Here is a 20871-nt window from a genome sequence, read left to right on the forward strand (position 1 = left end):
ACCATCAGATACCATCCATCCTCTGCCTCATTCTCACGCCCCCCCCCCCCCTCGTGGGCAGTGGTAAGGACCTGCAAGAGAAAGCATTCCCGTACAGGTCCTGGCACCCAATCAAACCTCTAGCCAAGGCTGAACAAAGTGAGTTACATAGCAGCAGCTACCAGAAGACTTTTTGGATTGTCTTTCTCAGTTGAGAATATGGGGACCATGTTGGGTCGCCAGACAAAATGAAATACTTCTAAAAAATTTAATTTCTTAGTGATTTGGAAAGAAAGCGTCCTAACAGCACTCGCCTTCTCTAGCCTCTACATATATTTGTCTAGGAAAAAGAAAAAAAGAAAAAACAAAACAAAACAAAACACATTGGCTAATCCCTGATATTCAAACTTGAAATTTCCCATGAGATACTCCAGCCTGAGGCGAGGCGGTGCTTCCGCTTTCTCCAGGCGAGAGTTGCAGTTCTACTAAAGCCTGGCGCTGTGACCTCCCCGCGTACGGGGACTGGAACTGTGGGTGGGCAGCGTGTCAGTGACAGGGTCTACCAAGGACACCCTGGGCAGCCCCCCCACACCCCGGAGTCTCCCGCAGCCCCTCCCCCGGCCCAGGTCCCACAGGGCCCCTCCCAGCAGCCTGTAGCTCCCCCAGGTGCCGGGGCAGCAGGGCCACTTTAAGCCGGGCGGGGGTGGGGGGTGGGGGCGGCCGTGCGCGCCCACAGCTGCGGACCACGAGCCATCAGTGAGGCCGAGCGGGCTGCCGGACGCGGCGGCTCCGCCGAGCTCCTCCTGCAGTGAGGCTGCCCCAGGACCCGGCACGTGGGCAACGGGCCATGGCGGCCTCAATTACCCGCCCAGAGCGCGGTCAAATCTCTGGCCAGGTAAGAGGCGGAGGAGGAGGAGGAAGGGGAGGCAGCTGCGTTTATAACCGTGGCAGGCGCTGGGCCCGGTGGCCCCCCTTGGCCCGCACAGGCATCTCTCATTTCGGGGACGCGGAGGAGCACGGCTTCGAGGAGGGCCACTTCCAGGGGCACGAGGCGGTGCCCGAGGCGGGGGACCAGGCGGAGTCACCCCGGGCGGGAGGCCAGAGCCGGAGGGCGGACTGCGCCGTTTTATCACACAGACGTGCTTCTCTGGCTCTTGACGCTTGCCAAACTCGAGTTTTCAAGCCAACCCCTCCGAGGTTTACCCGGGAGCAGAGTTTAGTAGGTATCCAGACAGAATGTGCGTGACGACAACACTGGTTTTACTTCGAATACAGGAAAGTTTATTTTCAGCATGCTTGTCTCTGCACAGCTTGGCATGCTTTTTTCAGTTTGCTTACGGGCATGGGGTCCAAAAAGTCCTTGCATGTCCTTCCTCAGGCTTATACCCAAACCGGCAGTTGTGCCTGGAAACCAAAGCCGTTGGCGGGAAAAGGCATCTGCGCTGTTCACACGTCCTCCCACCCTCCGGGGAACTCAGAAAGCCCACTGGCCTCTTTTGAAAGCACCTGATTTATCTTCCCCTTAGCAGAAGCATAAAATCACTTCCACGACTGTTTTAGATTAAAAAAAAAAAAAAAAGATTAGCCCTCTAGAAAGAGAGCATAAAGCCTCGCCCACCCCAGACAGCGAGGCAAGCTTGGCTTTCTTATTTCATGGATCTTGATAGAGAAGTAGGAGAGGCAAACCTTTGGGCTGCCTGAAGTTTTGCGAGCCCTTAGAATGTTCCGCGTACTTCAATGTCCTCACTCCTTAAGCACAAGCTTTCTGAAATTACCACTTTGAAGTGGACCAGTTTAATAGGTTTTCTTAGTTATTTCAAAATGGATGCTCCTATTTAAACTCAAAGTGAAAATAGTATTTGGTGGTGCAGGATTAGGCAAAGCTGCACAAGATGGAAGTCAATAAAATTTCTGATTATCTAGTAGTACTTAAATAATCAAGGCTTCCTATCCTTAGGAAAGTCTGAAGCCCCCACTGAACCTTTTGTTTGCATTTGAAGAGCAGCTTGCTCAGTTTCTCCAGATAGAGCTGTTTAAATCCCTTGACTCCTGGGGAAACCAGAGGCCAACAATTGCCCTGTGAGAGCATCAGCCCATGCAGCTGCTGCTGATTGTCAGCACTGCTCCTGGTGATAAGAGTGACATAAATAACAACTCACTAAAATGTAGGAGTGATTTGCTTTAAGCACTTCAGCACCTGCTGTTACTAATTAAGGGTTTAGCCTGCTGCAGATTGCAAATGGAAATCCAGTGTTTTAAGCATTGTAGAGACTGGCGTGCCCTGCGTGGTGCTGTGATTTAGAAATCAAACTGAGTGGATAAACATCAGTGGTGATGATGATGTCGAAATATAAAAACTGCCCACACCTCAAAGATCTACACCAAGGTGTTAGTAGTGTTTATCCCCGAGTGGTGGAATTACAAATGCTTTTTATTTCCTCTTTAGGCTTTTTTTAAAAAAAAAGTCCAGTCTTTCCCAATGAATATGTATTGCTTTTGTTTAAGAAAAAAAAAAGCCATAAAAGGTACAGTAAGCAATTCAAATAGAAAAACATTTCCCACCTAATGAGGTCTCACCATCAGTTCAAGTTGTGATGCTCACAGGTGAAGAAAATCTTGGATGTACTAAAAGCAGAAACAATATACTAGAAAGTTTTGTTCGTTTTCCTTTTATAATTCCTATCCGCGGATTCTTCTCATCACCTGTGTTCATATTACACTGCCAACAAGATATTTTTAACTGAATGAATATTCAGATTTAAGTTGATTAGAAGCTATTCAGTTAATTCAAGTTACCTTGGGATAGTGGACTAGGGCAGTGTTCTAATTTGTCTGATTGTTAACATTCCACGTGTGCTATGGCACCGATTTTGTAGGGCAGGGAAGGAAGCCTTTGGCAGGAGAGCAAGGCAGTTCTTTCCAGGGCTGCTTTATTTCATGCTCCCCTGGCAAGTGCCTTGCATCATTGCAAGAACTGTAGACTCCTATGCAAAACGGCCTGTTAGTGGTGCTGCACGACCTTATCCCTTTCTAGATCTTTCCTCTCAAATTTCCCCCCAGTACCCATGTTCTGCTCTTCAGAGCTTGCTCTTGACTTCTCGCCGCAGTAGCTGAGAGATTCTGGGGAAGTTAAGCACTGAGCCTCTGATGGGAATACTGCAGTCAGAAGCATCAACCCTAGTAGGAAAGGGTTCAAGTTAGCAGCTGCTTTCTGTTATTTAAGGCTTTCCTCCTCTGTTTCCCCTTCTCTATGGCTCAATGTAATGCAAAGAGCCGTTTGATTTGGGCTGTTTTCATCGCTTGATGGAGACCCATATTCCCCCTCTAATCCACTTTCTCCCTTCCCCATGAAATTGACTAAATGTTTTCTGTGCGCAGGCTTGGTATTGAGAATACATGGCAATAACTACCAAGTACAGGGCATTGTACTAACATGGTAACAGTCTTGGGATTTAAGTATTATCACCTTCCAGACGAGGATCACAAGGGTCTTACTCAGAGCCAATAGTAAGTGGCTGGACTGGACAACAGCACCTGGTCTGTGTGCCTCGAAGGCCTTTGCCATCTTCCCACTGCATCCAGCTGTTAAGAAAGAATCCATAGTAGCTTTGGTAGAACCAAGGCTTATACATGAGTCTTCCTGTGTTCCAAAGACTGAAAGCTATACTTAGCAGCAGAAAAAAGGATTACTAGAAGGTCAGCCCTATGAAGGCAGGGACCTTGTCTGTTTTTCACTTTGTATTCCCAACAAAGCATCTGCCACGCAGTAGGGGCTCAATACACATCTGTGGAGAGAATAAATAGATAGCAATCATATTTAAGCAGATGCAAAGTGGCAGGATGTTTTAAAGGAAAGAGAAAATAAATCTCGGTAGTAGAAAGTTTTACAAGTTATTCATAGCCCAGGACACCTTGGTTTATATGTATTATTTTAGTGCAATCATTAATAGCACCCAATTTCATTCTCAAAAGTATCTCAGTTCGGAAGGTAAATAGTCGCCTTGTCTGTAGTAGATAGGTTAGTTTTGGACATTCATAGGTTGCTTCAGTTAACCATGTTAATTAAAAAGCAAAACTATAACCACTTCTTTTAAGACCACTTGTTAATGACCATTACAATTCTTGGCATTTGGTTCACAAAGGAATATATTGGTATAGAAGTGGTCCTGTGCTGCAGTGGAGATAAACACTCTGGACTCAAAAGCATCACAGTAACTTTGAGTCTCACATTGCTCCTAAAGTGCTATTGGAGATAAGGGATGTTTATAAAATGAAAAGGAAACACTCTAGAAGGGTCCTGATACTCTGTACTGCAGAGATTCCAAAGTGTTATGCTGCCTTCTTAGAACATAGGGCATTTGAGGGAGATGGAAGGAAATAAGGCTGGTGACATGATTAAGCCATTAAAAGGCTACGCTACGGAGTTTGAATTCTTACCTGTTTAAAACCGGGTGGGGCAGGTGAATGAGATTGGCCGCTGATGGTGAATGGAGCACGCAAGTCACCTCCTGGTCCAACCCAGACCCCAGAGTAGGACATACTTAAACATGTGCTGATACGTTCAACAAGGAGAGATCATGGGGGGAAAAAAAAGTGTGTGTGTTGGGGGCGCAGGCAGCAAGTATTCCAAATTAGAAGTCCAAGTGTGACCTAACCAAATGCAATATATAGTCCTTCATGGAATCTTGGTTTGAACAAAGCAGCTTCTTTCTGAACATTAAAAAAAAAAAAAATCCACAGGAAAACTTGAAATTTAGAAAGCAGATATGATTAAATTGCCACTAAAAGAAAAGTACAAAAACCACAGCTTAAAAGGTCTAAAGAAGAAAGGCAAAGGGAAAACAATTGTAGGGGTAGCCCAGGCTGAATGTTAGAAGAAACCAATGAAAGTTGACCAGAGCGTGCTCACCTGGTGATGAATTAGCTGTATGCAGAGCACCTGGCCCAGGTGGGCCCCTGGATTCTCCCAGCTAACCCCTACTTCATCCTGAAGAGAATGAACAGTATGTGGGACCAGGGTTCCTGGTGTTGGTAATTTCCTGACCTTTATAATTGACTAGGAGGAAAAAAGGAACAGCAGCTCTGCCCAGGAGGGAAATAAACTAAAGTACTTGGCTTTCAGAGTAATGCTTTCCATTATTATTATTTTGACATTGAGCTGGCCCCAGCCTCTCTGGTCTTCAGCCTTGTTTCCACTGTGTTACCCACTCACACCAAACCCACAGTCGTTCCTTCAAAGAAGCAGCTACTGGGGAGACTACTTGTACATGTCGACTTCGTCCTTGATTCGTATTTATGTTTGGATAACCAAGGATCACCAGACATTAACAGAACTAGACACAAATGCAGACACTAGACACAACTATTCCAGAGACAGGTCATTAAGGGGATAGAAAAAACTTCTAAAATTCTAATTTGTATTCTCAGGGTGTCACATCCTAAAAATAGCAGGTTATGAGGAAATACCAAAAAAGAAAAATCTTAGAAGTGATCAATTCACGTTAAATGAACTGAAATTATAAAAATCTTTGGGAGGACTAAAGACTGAGCTGGTGATATGAAAAATAAAGTTAAGGGACTTTCTTTGAGAAAAGGAGAGACATGTAGGATCAATTGTGGGTGTCCCACATCTAGTGGAAGATTGCCAAGGAGGGGTGAAGACAGAGGGGATTGGGAATAGAAGGAAACGTACAGAGCCGAAGATCCACTGAGTGCCGAGTAGGATGAACAAGATCCGTACGCAGACACATCCTAGAGAAATATCAGCACCCACAGCACAAACAGAAAAGCACAGGAAGGAAAACAAAGCAGCTTATTCTTTTTATCCACAACTGGATGCTAGGAGAAAATAGACCAACAGTTTCAAGGTTCAGAGGCAAGGGATTTTTGACCTTGGAAGTACCAGGTAAAACTAGTACTGAATTGTGGGCCCCGAATGCCACTATTAAGTAATAGAAGTAAGGGGCTTAACTCCCGAAGTCTTATAGGAGCAGCAGGAGGGAAAAAGGAAAATCCAATTGGCCTAACAGAAGGCATGGGAAAAAAGAAACAAAATTACTGTTGATGGGAAACGTGAAATAACCAATGAAGGGAATAAGACCATTTCACATTAAGTTATAAATGTTTCACAATTAATATTATTACATGACATTAATGCACATTACTTAATGCCATTAATGTAATTAATTAAATTCCTATGTTAAAAGCTAAAATCACAGGTTGTGAAAAGAAATCTAAAAATTCAGATATATGCTATTTACCAAATTCACACCAAATCAAAATGATATAAAAAGGCTCAAAATAAAGAGATATGAAGAATTACCGTATACCAGAAAAAAATTTTCAAGTGAAAAGCGTTAAAAAGGACAAAGAAGTAGATTTCAAATATATAGTTTTCTGTCCATAAAACTATCAATGTATGATCTATATATTTAAAATATGCTATATAAGCATTGTAGGTTATTATATAATATATATGAAATATTATAATTATGTTTTTATGTGAATATGTATAATTATCATGAACCTCTATATACCTAACCCAAAATTAGATACAGCGTCTGTAGTTGGAGAAATTGATAAATTCACAAACTATGATTAGGAAAGATTTTACCACATCTCCTAGACTGAAAGATCAAGTAGACCTAAAGTAAGAAAGAAAACAGTAAGTTCTGTCTAAAAAATAGAGAATATATGCCCAGCAGAAAATACGCATTATTTTCAAGTATCCGTGGAACATTAACAAAAACTGACTATGTATTAACACCACAAAGAAAACACCAACACATTCTAAGAAGAAGTCATGTAGGATACATTCACTGTTGACAATGCACTGAAATAAATGACCAACCAGTTAATAGCTAAAAAAAATTCAAAACCAAAAACACCATACTGTTGAAAAATAAAAACATTTCATATAGGCGTTGAATGTAACTCTGAGGTTAAAATGGAAGTATAAAGTGAAATCACGAACTAGCAATGAATGAACATAGACACAATACATATCAAAAGCTGTGGGTACAGCAGAGTGCCCCTTGGGGGCTGTGCCGCCCAAACGCACTTTCTGCAGTGATGATGATGTTCTGTAATTATGTTGTCTGATACGGCGCCACTTGCCATATGTGGATATTGAGCGCTTGAAATGAGGCTAGTGCAGCTGAAGGGAATTTCAAGCTTTAGTTAACATAAATTTAAATAGCCACGTGTGGCTATTATGTTGGGCCACACGGTCTATAGTCTCTGATAAAGCATCACCAAAAAAAAAAAAGATAAAATTTAATTATATATTAATCTCCAGTTGGAAAGCAAGAATAACAATGCACGTAGTAAACATTATATACATTTAAAAAGAGGTAAAATGGATTAAAAATATATATATATATGAACAAAATTCACTTAAGGTAGAAAATCTAAATTTACTGGTAATCATTAAGGAACTGTAAAAGGTACTCTAAAATCCATCTCTGTAAATGGCTTCAGGCCCAGATTCTGCAGACATGTTTATCTAAATTTCAAGAAGCAGATAATTCTGTTTTATAAAATATTCAAGACCACAGAACAATATTGAAACTTTCTGTTTCATTCTTCAAAGCTGGCATAATCCTGAGATACCCAAACCAGATAAGACAATACAATAAAACAAAATTGTATCCAGTTTTACTTATGAACATAGATGGAGAAATCTAAAATAATATGAATGAATTTAGTCTACACATTATAGATTTATCCCAGCAAGGCAATTATGGCTTGACGTTAGGAAATCTATTAAAGTAATTCACTACCTAATAGAGTATAGAATAAAGGAGAAAGAAGTATGATCCTAAAGTATGATACTAAAAAAGCATTTGGTAAATTTTAGCATCTATTTCTGATTTAAAATTCTTAGCTTCCAAATAGAAAGAAACTTCTTGGTAGAGGGTATGGACCAGAAACTTTCTGTATCATATTTAGTGGCAAAAACATGTGAATCATTCCCACTAAACTCAGGAACAAGACAAGAATGCCCAGTGTCACTCCTGCTATTCAACATTGTTTTGGATGTTCTAGCCAGTGCTTTAAGATCAATGAATAAAAAGCATAAATTCTGAATATAGGGACAGAAGTATCTCTCTCTCTCTCTCTCTTTTTTTTTTTTAGAGAAAGAGTGCATGCATTCCTACTCACAAGTGGAGAGTCAGGGAGGAGCAGAGAGAGAGGGAGAGAGGGAATCTCAAGCAGGCTCCTTGCCCATCTTGGAGCCTGTCATGGGGCTTGATCTCATGACCCTGAGGTCATGACCTGAGCCAAAATCAAGCATCTGATGCTTCACCACCTGAGCCACCCAGGTGTTCCCCCCCCCAAAATGTCACTTTTGAAGACAATATGATTATATATCTAGAAAATTCAGGAGAATCAATTAAAACATATTGAAACTAAGGAGAGAGTACCATAAAATTCTTGAAGCAAATTCTTCATGCAGAAATGAGTAGCACTCTCTGTATTAGTTGTATCAATTAGAAAATATAGTGAGAAAAGCTATCCCCTTTACAATGACTCTAGAACTTTGAAATATCTAGGAATAAGCATGAGGACATGTGCAGAATCCATATGAAGGTAACATTTAAAAAGACCTGAGGAAATCTTGAACTATAGCGAGAAAAGCAACTCACTTTTAAGGGTATAATACCCCCTTTATGAAAGTTGTGTGTGTGTGTGTGTGTGTGTGTGTGTGTGTGTGTGTGTGTGATGATGTAGAAATCATCTGGAAGGATATAGACCAAACTGTTGACAGTGATTGCTTCTGAGGGGGGATTAAATGGATAAATGAAGACTCACCTCTTTTTCTTTTTTTTTAACAAAAGAAGAAAATTAGAAGGCAGATAGAAAGGAGGAGTGCCGAAGTTTTGCTTACTTTGAACTTGACTAGTTTCCTGCATCTCATATGTTCCTTCCAGCAACCCCTGAGAAACCAGGCTGAAGGGGAGAGGAAGCCCCATATCCGGACAGCCTCATTAGCATCCTGCCCCGCAGGGTTTGTGTCTTTGCAAGCTGCCTTTCTCTTCATAGGTATTTCCAACTCTTTCACCCACTTCTTTAGGCTTCAACTCTGCTCAGCTTCCAAATCTGTTTTCTCACGTGGACCTGTCTGCGGCCTGCCATTTCCAACTGTCTGCTGACTGTTCGCATTAATTCGAGCATCCCTATTCTTTGACAGTTTTAGTGGATTGTGTTCAATAGCTATAAAGAATAAAACATAGGAAAATAAAAGGTGAAGAGGGAAATTACATTTTTCCTAACTGAATGCACTTGAAAATAACCCAAAAGGAAAGAAAGTTGCTTTTTTGGCTCCAAAATTTTGGGTTTTGAATAGCATGTATATTCCATTTAAAGAAAAGACTATGAATGTCTCTTGGAATTTAGGAATTTGGATCTTACTCTGTTCTCTGGAATGTGTGTTTCATCAAAATAAATGGTTTGGGAGAGCCACCAGTTTGTTCTTCTCACTAGTAAACAGATTTTTCAGCAGGATGAGTGATTGGGAAACTGGGCCTTGAGAATCCTACCTGTTGTTCCTAGAACGAGAAAGAAACGGGGGGAAAACCACAGTAGAAAAGCATTTGTAGGCAAAACTTTTAAAAATAGCATGACCTTCAGATCCATTCACCACCCTAGGTACTGAAGACAAGAAATTATTAGTTCCCGTCCCTGAAGTGCTTCTAGTTGACTCTTCAGTCTACTTGTAGATCAGTCATTGTGTTATTTGTCACCTTTATTAATTGTTCCTATGGTACATGACATCTTCTCTGTGCTCAGATATTAATTGTGTGGTGCTTCTGCTTTTTTCCTTCTCTTTCAGGCAAAAATAGACCTGTTGTTAGTTGGAGATATCACTGTTCAGTACCTGGCAGATATTGCAAAGAAATGCTTTTCAAGTATTGCAGAAGTCACCGTAACCATCAGGGATGTGGGGCAGGCAGCCGCGCTTCTCAAGGACCTCCCATTTGATATGGTTTTCCTGAAGATGACTTCTTTACCAACAGCCGAGGAGCTGGGAGCTATGAAATTAATTAGGTGAAGTTCAAATACCTTGACTTTGTACCTTTATAATAGTTTTTATTGAAACCCATTTCTATAAAAAAAAAAACCTTAAAAGATGGTACTATTTATGCTTTAATTTTTAAAATGAGAGATATTTTCGTGGGCAGAAGAGGTATACATATTGTTGTTTTTATTGCCAGTTTGACGTGCTATTATAAGAATTATCATTTTCATTTAAAAAGTAATTGATGTGGGTGAGAATGTGAGAATTAATTGGTCATAGAAGTTTATTTGGTGTACAGTACTTTAATCCCATAGGTACTCCTTTTTAATAACTATGTCATTTAAAATGGCACATCTTTTCAGAGTTCATTAATTGTGATGGCAGATACTGAAGCAGGTGAGCACTCTTAGCTCCATGTCATGTTAGCAATGGACTAAAATTACCTTTTTCAAAGATGTCCTAATGTGGACGAGCCCTGAGACTCTCTGGATCCGCCAAGTCCAGATCGATATCAACTCCAATATTTTTGTTTCATCTTGTAGCTCCATAGACATTCTGCTTCTGTATGACTCATTCCACTCTAGAGACCTGGAGTCTGGTGGTGGGAGAGTTAGGTGCTTTTTTGCCTGACTACATAGGATTTTGAGCCATCTGGGATTGATTGATTGATTGATTGATTTATGAGAGAGAGAGAGAGAGATTGAAAGAGGTGGGGAGGGGCGGAGGGAAAGGAATCTTAAGCAGGCTCCACACTCAGCCTGGAGCCCGACGTGGGGGCTGATCCCACAACCCTGAGATCATGACCTGAGCCGAAATCAAGAGTCGGATGCTCAACCAACCGAGCCACCCAGGCGACTTTTTAAGCAAGGTTAGGGCAAAACAAATTTGTTCCCTTTCTACGAGCAGATTTGATAGCGAAAGTATGATTGCAGATAATATTGGAATATATAAGTACGTGTAATAATGACAGGACGGGCCTTTCATGTCTAAAGGAGAATGTTCAGAGACAATAGTGTTATCCCTGAATAGAAAGGAGCAAGCGTATTATGTTAGGGACAAGAAAAGTTGAAATGGGAAGAAGCCAAACTGATGAGTTCCTTGTTAAAAAGAGAGACAGATGCAGCTGCTGCGGTTTCTTAGAACTGGTGATCTTCTGCCCCTCTTTTGGCTTCCTGCTGGGAATATGAACTCTAGACAAACCAGGTAAACTCCTCAAAGTGGATTTCATTCCAAGATATGAGGTGAACTGTCTTGCTTTTGAAGATATGCCTATTTTATTACATACCTTTAAAAATCAACTCCTATAAATAGAGTTCCCCTGGCTGGGACCTCATCATAATAACGCAATTATTATAGTATTTCAGCATGTTTACAGCAGTGTTCTGAGGGAGGTGGAGCAGGGTTTTGTCATCCCTCCATGACAAACAACGAAGGGTGAAGTGATTTGCCTAAGGCCACATGACTTATTTTTACAATACTCAGACTAAAAAACTCTTTTCTCTTCATGTTCTTTGTAAAACTCTGTAATTCCTTGGCTCCTGCGTTGAAGCCCCTTCTTTAACACCTCGGATTCAACGTATGCCACACTTCGTATAAGCTAAACATACGTATCATTTTGGAAGAACACTGGGCAGATGAGGGTGGCTGATCTCTTTCTTCATTCCAAGAGTAGGAGCCTCGCCAGGTCCCTCTGAATGTAGTCAAGGCTTTGTATTTGCTCAGCATTGAAGCTACATTTTGAACAGGATAAGATTAAAGTTCTACTTAAGAACCAGTTTTACGTCTAGTTGCAATTATTCAAAGCTCGGAGGTTAGAGGAGAGAACGCCCTGTCTGATACCCCTGTGTGGGTTCTCCCCACTGGTGCTTTCTTTGCTCTGAATAACACAGCTGAAGACTTCTCAGGCAACAGAAGGTAGATGAAGGTACTAGTTATACAGAAATGCATGTGGTAGTTCTCTTTTGCTAAAAAAAAAAACCACATTTGTTTGAAAAGAAAAAGAGGATCATTTGAAAACATCTGGATGTGCTTATCTCCTCTCTTGTTCTTTTGTTCCCAATACCCAGTAGAGGACTCAACGACTAGCAAGTATTCAGTACCTGGCTGTGGGTGTGAGCGAGCGACTGTGAGGACGTGTGGGAGAAACGCCATTCAGGGCAGCGTGTTCTAGCTTTTGTCTTCCTCCCTAAAAAAGGGATAGTTTTCTTTGCAGAATCTGTGCCTTTTGTGGCGCTGGCCTCAGAGACGTAAGAGGTCTCTGGAATTCCCTTTCTTGCCCTCAGAACTGTTACGAGTTTTTGACTTATGAATTATTTAAACACTTGTGGGTTTATATATGTTTATTTTTTTTTTTATATTTTTGAACCTATGGTTTTTCTTAGAGTAATGAGTCCTATAAACTTACTGCCCCATTTGTGAGGCATTTAAAACTTCATCGTTCCTAAAGCACTGTATCTTTTGAGTTTGAGCTGACATTTAATGTCTAAACCAAAATGAAATGTCTTGTTTAGCTTTTCTTTTGCTGTATTTTAGACTTTTCCCTCTAATATCCTTGTTGCTTTGTAATATCTCAAAATCTGGATGAGTTCTGCAAAGTATAAGACTATTTATCTTACTTTTCTCTCTCTGGGTACTTTATACGTTTTACCAGTTAATGAAGAGCCTAATACAGAGTAGAAATGTCCCCATTTATTTGCAGTTTTAGAGCCCATAATCACAAATCTATGTATCTATAATACATATGGATTTCTATTGAAGGTAAGAATGAAGTATATAGCCTGTTAGTTATAATGTTAGGTCTATTTTAGAACAAAATATAAGCAGACTATTTAAAAATATTTTTAAATTTATGCTTATATAAGAACTACGTTTTTAGCTTGGAGCTAATCAGTGATCAATTTTAATCATTCATAAAAACATTGGCACTTTACAGACTGACATTCTCAAGAATGGCACATCTTAGGCGTGCCTGGGTGACTCAGTTGGTTAAGCATCTGCCTTCAGCTCAGGTCATGATCCCATCATCCTGGGATGGAGTCCTGTGTTGGGTCCTTGCTTGGCAGGGAGCCTGCTTCTCTCTCGCTCTCTGCCCCTCCCCCTACTTGTGCTCTCTCTTGTGCTCTCTCTCTCTCAAATAAGTAAATAAAATCTTAAAAAAAAGAATTATGGCACATCTCAATACAGAATTATGTTCTTCATAGTATTCCCCAATTTGTTTTCATTTTATGAATACATTTTTATTGAGCAGGATGAACTCAAATACTACCCATTGATAAAATATTTTAAGAAAGTCTTAGGGTTCATATGCTTGGCTTCAGACTTCCAAAATTGAACCACACTCAAAGAGCAGATACGTGATAATTCAGACATATCCTGATACTTTATCTTCCAAAGCCAGGTATGGAAAATTAAAATGTGTTTTAAACTCATCAACGATGTATGGCTCCTGTCTGAAATTGGGATCTTCCATTACGTGAAATGTCTCTGCAGTTCTTAGAATTCTGTGATCCTTGTGAGCTCCAAGTAGTTCAGCGGTAGCAAAGGAACGCAGAATGTGCCTCCATCTGCTCTGGCTACAAATCGAGTTTGGATCTGATTTTATTGTTCCCATGTAGTTTCAATTGTCTGGTCAGTTAACTTATTAATTCACTAAGAAAACCTAATCCCGTGAGCCACAGGGATCTACCTAACAAGCTGTCCTTTTGTGTCCCCAATTCCAAAACATCTTTGACTTGACGGTGCAACTCGGTAAATCTTATTAGCCAGTTGGCGTGACCTAGCCCCCTGAATGCTTGATGATAAACAGAAGAACAACAAGATGTCGAAATAGTTTTACTAAAATCATTGTTCTATAAATTGTTGGTTGAGTGTAAATGTGGTGACCCTGACTTAGGAGGTTCACAGCAGGAGCTCTTCTGAAGAATAGCATAATGGTCACTATTGACCAGAAGAATAAACTCTCAGAACTCAAGTGTATTTTATCACAGGTGCCCTATTAGGAGCAAGTGAACTTAGTGTTTTCACTAAGTAAAGCTCTCAATTTTCTCATTAAAAATGGTCGTTTTAATTAAGTCATTAGCAAAGAACATTATTTGTTACAAGTCCCAAATTGGCCAGCCAGGTTAGTTTGGCTGCATGTGGCCCGCAGATGGCATAAGGGATAACTGTACTCAAGAAGGCTACCACCCAAAAGTGACACTGGCTTTTGTCCCTTGAAGTCCTTGTGAGTCTAAAGGAAATGAGTTAAGAAATTTCTCCTGGCTTCACAGGGACTTATAAGACCCCACTGGTCCTCTTATTAGATGATAGATTTCAGAGGCCAGAGCTTTCATGAGGTTCTTTAGTCAGCTGAGTGTACAACTCAGCTCAAGACACTTTATATGATCTTTTTTTTTTTTTTTTTTCAGCTACCAGGAACCAGACCTGGGGATAGGGGCACGATGGGGGATCTGTACTGCTGCCCTTTGAGCTTATTACTCTAGTTCCAGAGAATACCAGAGACAGGCATAAGAAGGGACACTAGAATATCAACATCTAATCTTGTATGTAGAGTATGGTCTCAAGAACATCTCGACATTTAAATGGTGTATTGTGTGAAACATGAGGAGAAATGAGCTGTCCCCCAATGAACTGCAAATTTTTAAAACCCAAGAGATTTCAACTGAGAAGGTACTCATAAGGTCTCAGAACCTGCGATTTGATTTTGGTATATGGAAGAAGTGCTATTAATTGGGGTGGATGAAAGAGATTTTGGCTTTATTTTTGTGTTGCTTAGTTTTAAGGAACATTCATTCATTAGGAAGAGGACATTTTTTTGGTGATCCTGGAAACTCTTAGCTTATCGATCTGTAGAGAATGTGAATGAGCAGCTGAGCTCCAGACCAGTGTGTTGGATTCTGGGAATTCTATTGATTAGTGGAGCTCCTGTACAGCATCACAATTAGGGTTTCACTGGCAGGGGAAGTGTTTGGGTTGGTAATTGATTCTGTGCTAATGACAAAAATCCTGGAATTCCAGCTCTGTCTGATGTAAAGCTTGACATTTGAAAGTCATCAGGAGGGCATATAAATTCACTATCCAAATCTAACCTACTTTTGTGCCAGTAACATCAATTTGTAAAATAAAGAAGTAGACACAGAATATTTCTAAAAGCGAAGAATCTGTTTTATTTAAAATTCTCTAATTCTAGAGTATTTTAGCTTATAATTTACTCTGTGAATCAGCAAAATATTTTTTTATTCCAAAAGTTTGGCTAGGCTAACTCCTAGTCAGCCCCAGAGGCATTTCTGCCTGGAAGCCTGAGGCCGCAGAATAGGGTTGTTCCCAGGTATGTACTTCTGCTGGCCCCTACGACTTTCCTTCACAACACCAGGTACATATTTGGCTACTTAATTATCTACAGTGATTTGTTCAACGTCTGACCCCCTCAAGAAACTGTTAACTCCATGAGAGCAGAGACCTTGTTTCCCTGTCTGTTCATGGTTTCCCCTAGAGCCTAGCACAGAGTTTGGCACATGGTGGGTTCTCACTATATATGACTCAGATATATAAATTATGTATACAGTTGACCTTTAAACAACATGAGGGATAGGGGTACCAATCCCCTGCACAGTGGAAAATCCATGTATAACTTTTTTGCAGAGGGTATTTTTTTGTGCATGATAAAATCACATAGCACAAATGTTACCATCTTGTCCATTTTTTAGTGTTCAGTTCAGTAGTGTTAAATGTATTCACATTGTTGTGAAGTATATCTCCAGAACTTTTTCATCTTGCAAATCAGAAATTCTATTCCTGTTGAACAACTTTCCCTTTACCCCTCTCCGCATCTCCTGATAACCAACATTTTACTTTCTGTTTCTATGAATTTGACTACTTTAGATACCTCATATAAGTGGAATCATATAGTATTTATTTTTTTGTGCCTGGCTTATTTCACTTAACATAATGTCTTAAAGGTTCATCCATATTGTAGCATTTAATATCTTTTCCTTCTTTTTAAAGACTGAATAATATATTCCACTGTATGCATATAACACTGTGATGGTTAGTTTTTATGTGTCAACTTAATTGGGCCATGGGTACTCAGACATTTGGCCAAACATTCCTCTGGGTGTATCTGTAAGGATGTTTCTGAAATATTTTCACATCATGTTCACAGCAGCACTCTTCACAATAGCCAAGAGGTAGAAGCAACCCAAATGTCCCTTGACAGATGAATGGATAAACACAGTGTGGCTATGTTAATCAGGATTCTCGAGAAGCAGAACCAATAGGATGGCGATCTATCTATCCAACTATCATCTATCCATCTACCTAGAGATAGAGAAGGAGAGAAGTTGGTTTATTTTAAGGAAGTGGCTCATGCCATTATGGAAGCCAAGATCTGTAGTTGGCAAGCCAGAGACCCAGAAGAGCCAATGTGTAGTCAGGCTGAATGCAAAGGTCTGAGAACCAGGAAAGCTGATGGTATAAATTTCATTTGTAAAGCTGGTAGGCTCAAGATCCAAGAAGAGCCGATATTTCAGTCTGAGTCTGATGGCTGGAAAAGGCCAATGTCTCAGCTCAGGAGTCAGGCTGGAAGAGTTCCTTCTTACTCAGACTTTCTGTTCTATTTAGGCCTTCAATTAATTAGACGAAACCCACCCACTTTAGGAATGCCAGTCTGCTTTATTCAGTCTATCTCAATTCAAATGTGGTTCTCATCCACATATAACTTTTGACTGTCTCCAAAAACTGAACTACTAATAGCTTGCTGTTGACCTGAAGACTTACTGATAATTTGGAACAATTGTTGAACACATATTTTGGATGTTACATGTATTATATACTGTATTCTTAGAATAAAGTAAGCTAGAGAAAAGAAAATGTTATTAAAATCATAAGGAAAAGAAAATACACTTACTACTGTACTATATTATATTTATCAAAAAAAATCCACATGTAGGTGGACCCACATAATTCAAACCCCTGTTCAAGGAGCAACTGTAATGTAATTTGGAGCATAGAGTAGTGTCTTCACTTTCAATGCATATGTAAGATAACCTAACAGTGTTATTTAGTGAGGGTCCTTCCAGGTCCTGTCTTAAGGAATAAATAATAACCATGCATAACCACATACTAGTATAATAAATGATGCTTTGAGTATGAGAGAATAGTTATATTTTTCTTAAGAGCTGAGCTGTTCTCTTTAAAGTCTGGTTCACAGTAATAGTCTCCTTGGAAAAGAATTTCTTTCTAGCTAATGCCAATCCTCAGTACCCTTTAAATTATCAGAAATTCCAACTTACTAAACTTCTCAGTGTAGTTTATTGTAATGCCACATTTCTTTATTTTTTTTCGACTTCAAGCATATAAAAGTAGAGAAAATAGTATAATGAACTTGCCTTTACCCATAATGCAGCTTTAACAGTTCTAAAAACATGACTAATGTGGTTTCATCTCTGCCTGCTCCTAACTTCCCACCCCTGCTCAGTGGTGAATTATTTTAATGCAAATCTAAGATATCGTCTTCTTTCATCCATAAGTACTTTAATAATACCTCTAGAAGATATTCTAAAAAAATAACTACAATAACAATATTACACCTGAAAATTAATTACAGTTCTTTAAATTATCAAATATCCAGTGTTCAAATTTTTCTGCTTATCTTATGATTTTTTAATTTTTATTTTTTATTTTTTCATTTTTTAAAACTTTTATTTATTTAAGTAATCTCTACACCCAATGTGGGATTTGAACTCGCGACCCCCAGATCAAGAGTCGCATACTCTTCTCAGCCAGCCAGCCAGGCATCCCATCTTATGATTTTTTTAAACTGTTAGTTTATACAAATCAAGATTCAATTTTCCCTTTCCTCTGTTTTAATTTCTTTGTGTTTTACTCTTTATTTTTATCTATTTCTAAAAAGGGTCATTTGTCTTACAGAATTTTTCACATTCTGGATTTTGCTGATTTCACCCCCACAGCATTCTTTAAAATATTTCTCTTTTCCTTAAATTTCTTGTAAACTGGTGGTTAGGTCAAGAATCTGGATGTGATTTAGGCTCTTTTTTTTTTTTTAAGCACTAATAAAAACGGTCCAGCTTTTTAAATATCGCTAATCTGAGATACTACTTTTACTAAATTTCCGTATTAATGCCTCCATTTTAAGTTCTCAGGAATAAAGAAAATCACTCTAAGGCAATCTAATAAGGCAAAATATTGAATCCCAATTTTTTAAATGATGATTGTGCTTCATTGTAACCCTTTCTTTCTCTCAGATTCGGCAAGAAGAAACATACACAGTTGCTGCTTGTTTTTATCACCCCTGAAAAGTTGAAAGGTACGTGCCTGTTGGACCTGTTATTTGTTTTTTCTCCAAATAGAAATCATAAGGCCATTATTTAAAACAAAAACTCTTAGGTTGTGTTTCAGGGTATGGAGCTGACATTACTTTAAGTGAACCCCTGACCATCGAGAAAATGAGTATTGTCGTAAAATACTGGAAAACCTATTTCTCAAATACTGGTGAGTGAAAACCAAATATCCAAAGGTTTTAAAAGTTCTAATTAAATTCTACAAAAACTATACTTATACATTTTTAAGTTGGTTTTCCACTTCCGCCTTTTATTTGCTAAGGATTACTATGTTGTGTACTGTAAAGCACATGTAATCCCTATTAATCGTAGTCTAAAGGGAAGACGTGTAACTAAAATAAAAGAAAATATACGTTCCCTACCTGTGAAGAATACATTTACATCTTCCAAAGTTGAAAATGTGTTGCCCAAGGACAAACACAGTGCTCTGGCAGGCACGAGGTTTTTCTTTTTAGTGCCCTAGTTGCTACCATCATTTCTTATTCTTTAAAATAGAGTTAATCACGTCATTGTATGAGTGTCTAAAGGCCAGGGCCACTGACCTTGGAGTGTATCACACTGTCTGCTTTGCAAAACACTTGCTCATAAGTTAGTTTACTTCTTTAAGTTAATAGGGTGGTTATCCTTTCTGTTTTAGATTTTTAGATACAGATAATTAGTGTCAATGCTTCAATTAGACCTCCCATTTCTAAACTCTTCACCTACATTGTATTATGTGTATCACCAGCATCTAAGCACTTAAGCTAATTAAATTCACTTTAATTTGGCTTATAAAAGGACAGACTCCAATTTCTGAAATTAAATTCTCCTGGAATCATTGTTGATCAATGACTATATATGGTTTTCCTAGGCCTGGGATACTAGCTAGGAATTTTTTAAAATTAAGATGATGTTCTTCTTAAAATGGGCCTGAAAAAACACTTTCAGGATTATCCTGTATAAACTCTTATTCCAGATGATGTAGGACTCAGTACACCGTTCCTTTTCATGGTTTTGGGTGTTCTTTGTGTTTTTTTTTTTTTAACATTCAGGGAAGATTAGTGAGTCTGTTCTGTAACATTCCAATGGCTGCCAGCCACTGCAGCCTCAGAGTTCTTCCTGGAAATGGCTAGCTGGTGACCCAGATCCTCTCTGCAACCTCTTATTTGGCTCTCAGTGGAAATAGAGCAGCTGCTCATCACCACCTGTCCAGCACCCTCCCTACTGGTCATAACCACGTCTGCTTCTGGTCATCTCATCTTTGCTCTGAGGATGAGCAGCTGCAGAAAAGAAAAGAAAAAGAAAAAACATCAGATGTCGTATTTTGACAATACAGCTGTTTACTGTAGACTCATACATATTTTCTTTCTCTGACATTTACCCATAAATAAAAACTTAATACATAAACTCAGCCGAATGTGTTTTAAGCACACCTATCTCTAAGTTACTAGAATCTGGTTGGAAGAGGATGTCCTGGAGTGAACAGAATGTATATTTTCATTTTGTGTTCTAACCTGGGTGGTTTTGTGCTTTACAGACTAAAATCTATAAATTGCTTTCAATTTAAAAAATACTGCTTTGTAAAATCTGTTGAATAAAAAGTGGCAAGTGCTTTTTGATGAGGGCTTGTATGTACAATCAACAGCATCCCTACCAGTGATTTTAGAATTAAAATAGTCCCCCCTTTAAAACTTTCAGTTAAGAATGAATATTCTGTGAAGCCTGAAGAACCAGGATTGCCCTTGCAGAAGTCCTTCAGTGAACAATTGGGATATTTTTCTGCTGATCTATTTGCTTGGTTAGTTTTTTTTTTTCACTTTTTCATAATAACAATTTTTACGGTATAACTTCTAGAGAACTTATTGATTGTGGAACACTAGTTCAAGTGCTAGGGGTGATGCAAAAGGAAAAGGTTATGTTATAGAAGAGGGATGGGACTTTTTCTGTATTTCAGAGTCCTGAGTTGGGACTGTGGGTACATACTGCAGAGGTATTCACTTCAATACAAGGAAATACTTCCTAACAATCAGAGTTGACCACAGGGGACCAGGGTGAATTGCAAGGTCCTAAGTTCCTCAGCACTGGAAGTGTTAGAAGTCTGGGTTATCATTAATCAAAGTTGAATAATAGCAGTGGTATTCAAACTTTTTAGAAACAGTGGAATCTTCTTCAAACAAAACTTTTACGTCCAACCCCAGTATTTAAACAGACAAGAGCAGCCTCAGATGTTACCCACCTACCACTAAGCTTCTCTCTGATATCTTTTTTGAACTCATGAATCTATCCCCCCGATTATTGAAAACAACACTTAAAAATGTCTCTCCGTCTCTGTCCCCACCTCTCCCAGCCTGAGATATTAGAACTGGGACTCAAATCTGTGTCGGATAGGTGGTTGAACTGGGGTCAGACCTTTCTAGTGCTAGCATTATCTGCTTATAAAAATTCAATTTTTGTGAATTTCTTTCATTCGCTTTACGCTGATTTCCAAGGAGGTTTTAAATAGCGCATAGGGCTACAAGGAATGAACATAGCTGC

General features: G+C 39.4%; 1 protein-coding gene across 1 annotated transcript in view; it reads left to right on the plus strand.

The window, feature by feature from the left end:
• Positions 1-826: 826 nt before the first annotated feature.
• SOHLH2 (spermatogenesis and oogenesis specific basic helix-loop-helix 2) overlaps positions 827-20871 on the plus strand; it is a 47475-nt gene continuing 27430 nt past the window's right edge. The window contains exons 1-5 of the mRNA XM_087864915.1: positions 827-1198; positions 9815-10029; positions 18262-18323; positions 18404-18508; positions 20035-20134. Of these exons, the coding sequence (XP_087721041.1) occupies positions 827-1198; positions 9815-10029; positions 18262-18323; positions 18404-18508; positions 20035-20134 (854 nt within the window). The remainder of the gene's footprint in view (positions 1199-9814; positions 10030-18261; positions 18324-18403; positions 18509-20034; positions 20135-20871) is intronic.

Source organism: Ursus americanus, chromosome 10 (assembly GCF_024610735.1).
Source record: "Ursus americanus isolate L20-20 chromosome 10, mUrsAme1.1.p, whole genome shotgun sequence".
Classification (NCBI taxonomy): Eukaryota; Metazoa; Chordata; class Mammalia; order Carnivora; family Ursidae; genus Ursus; species Ursus americanus.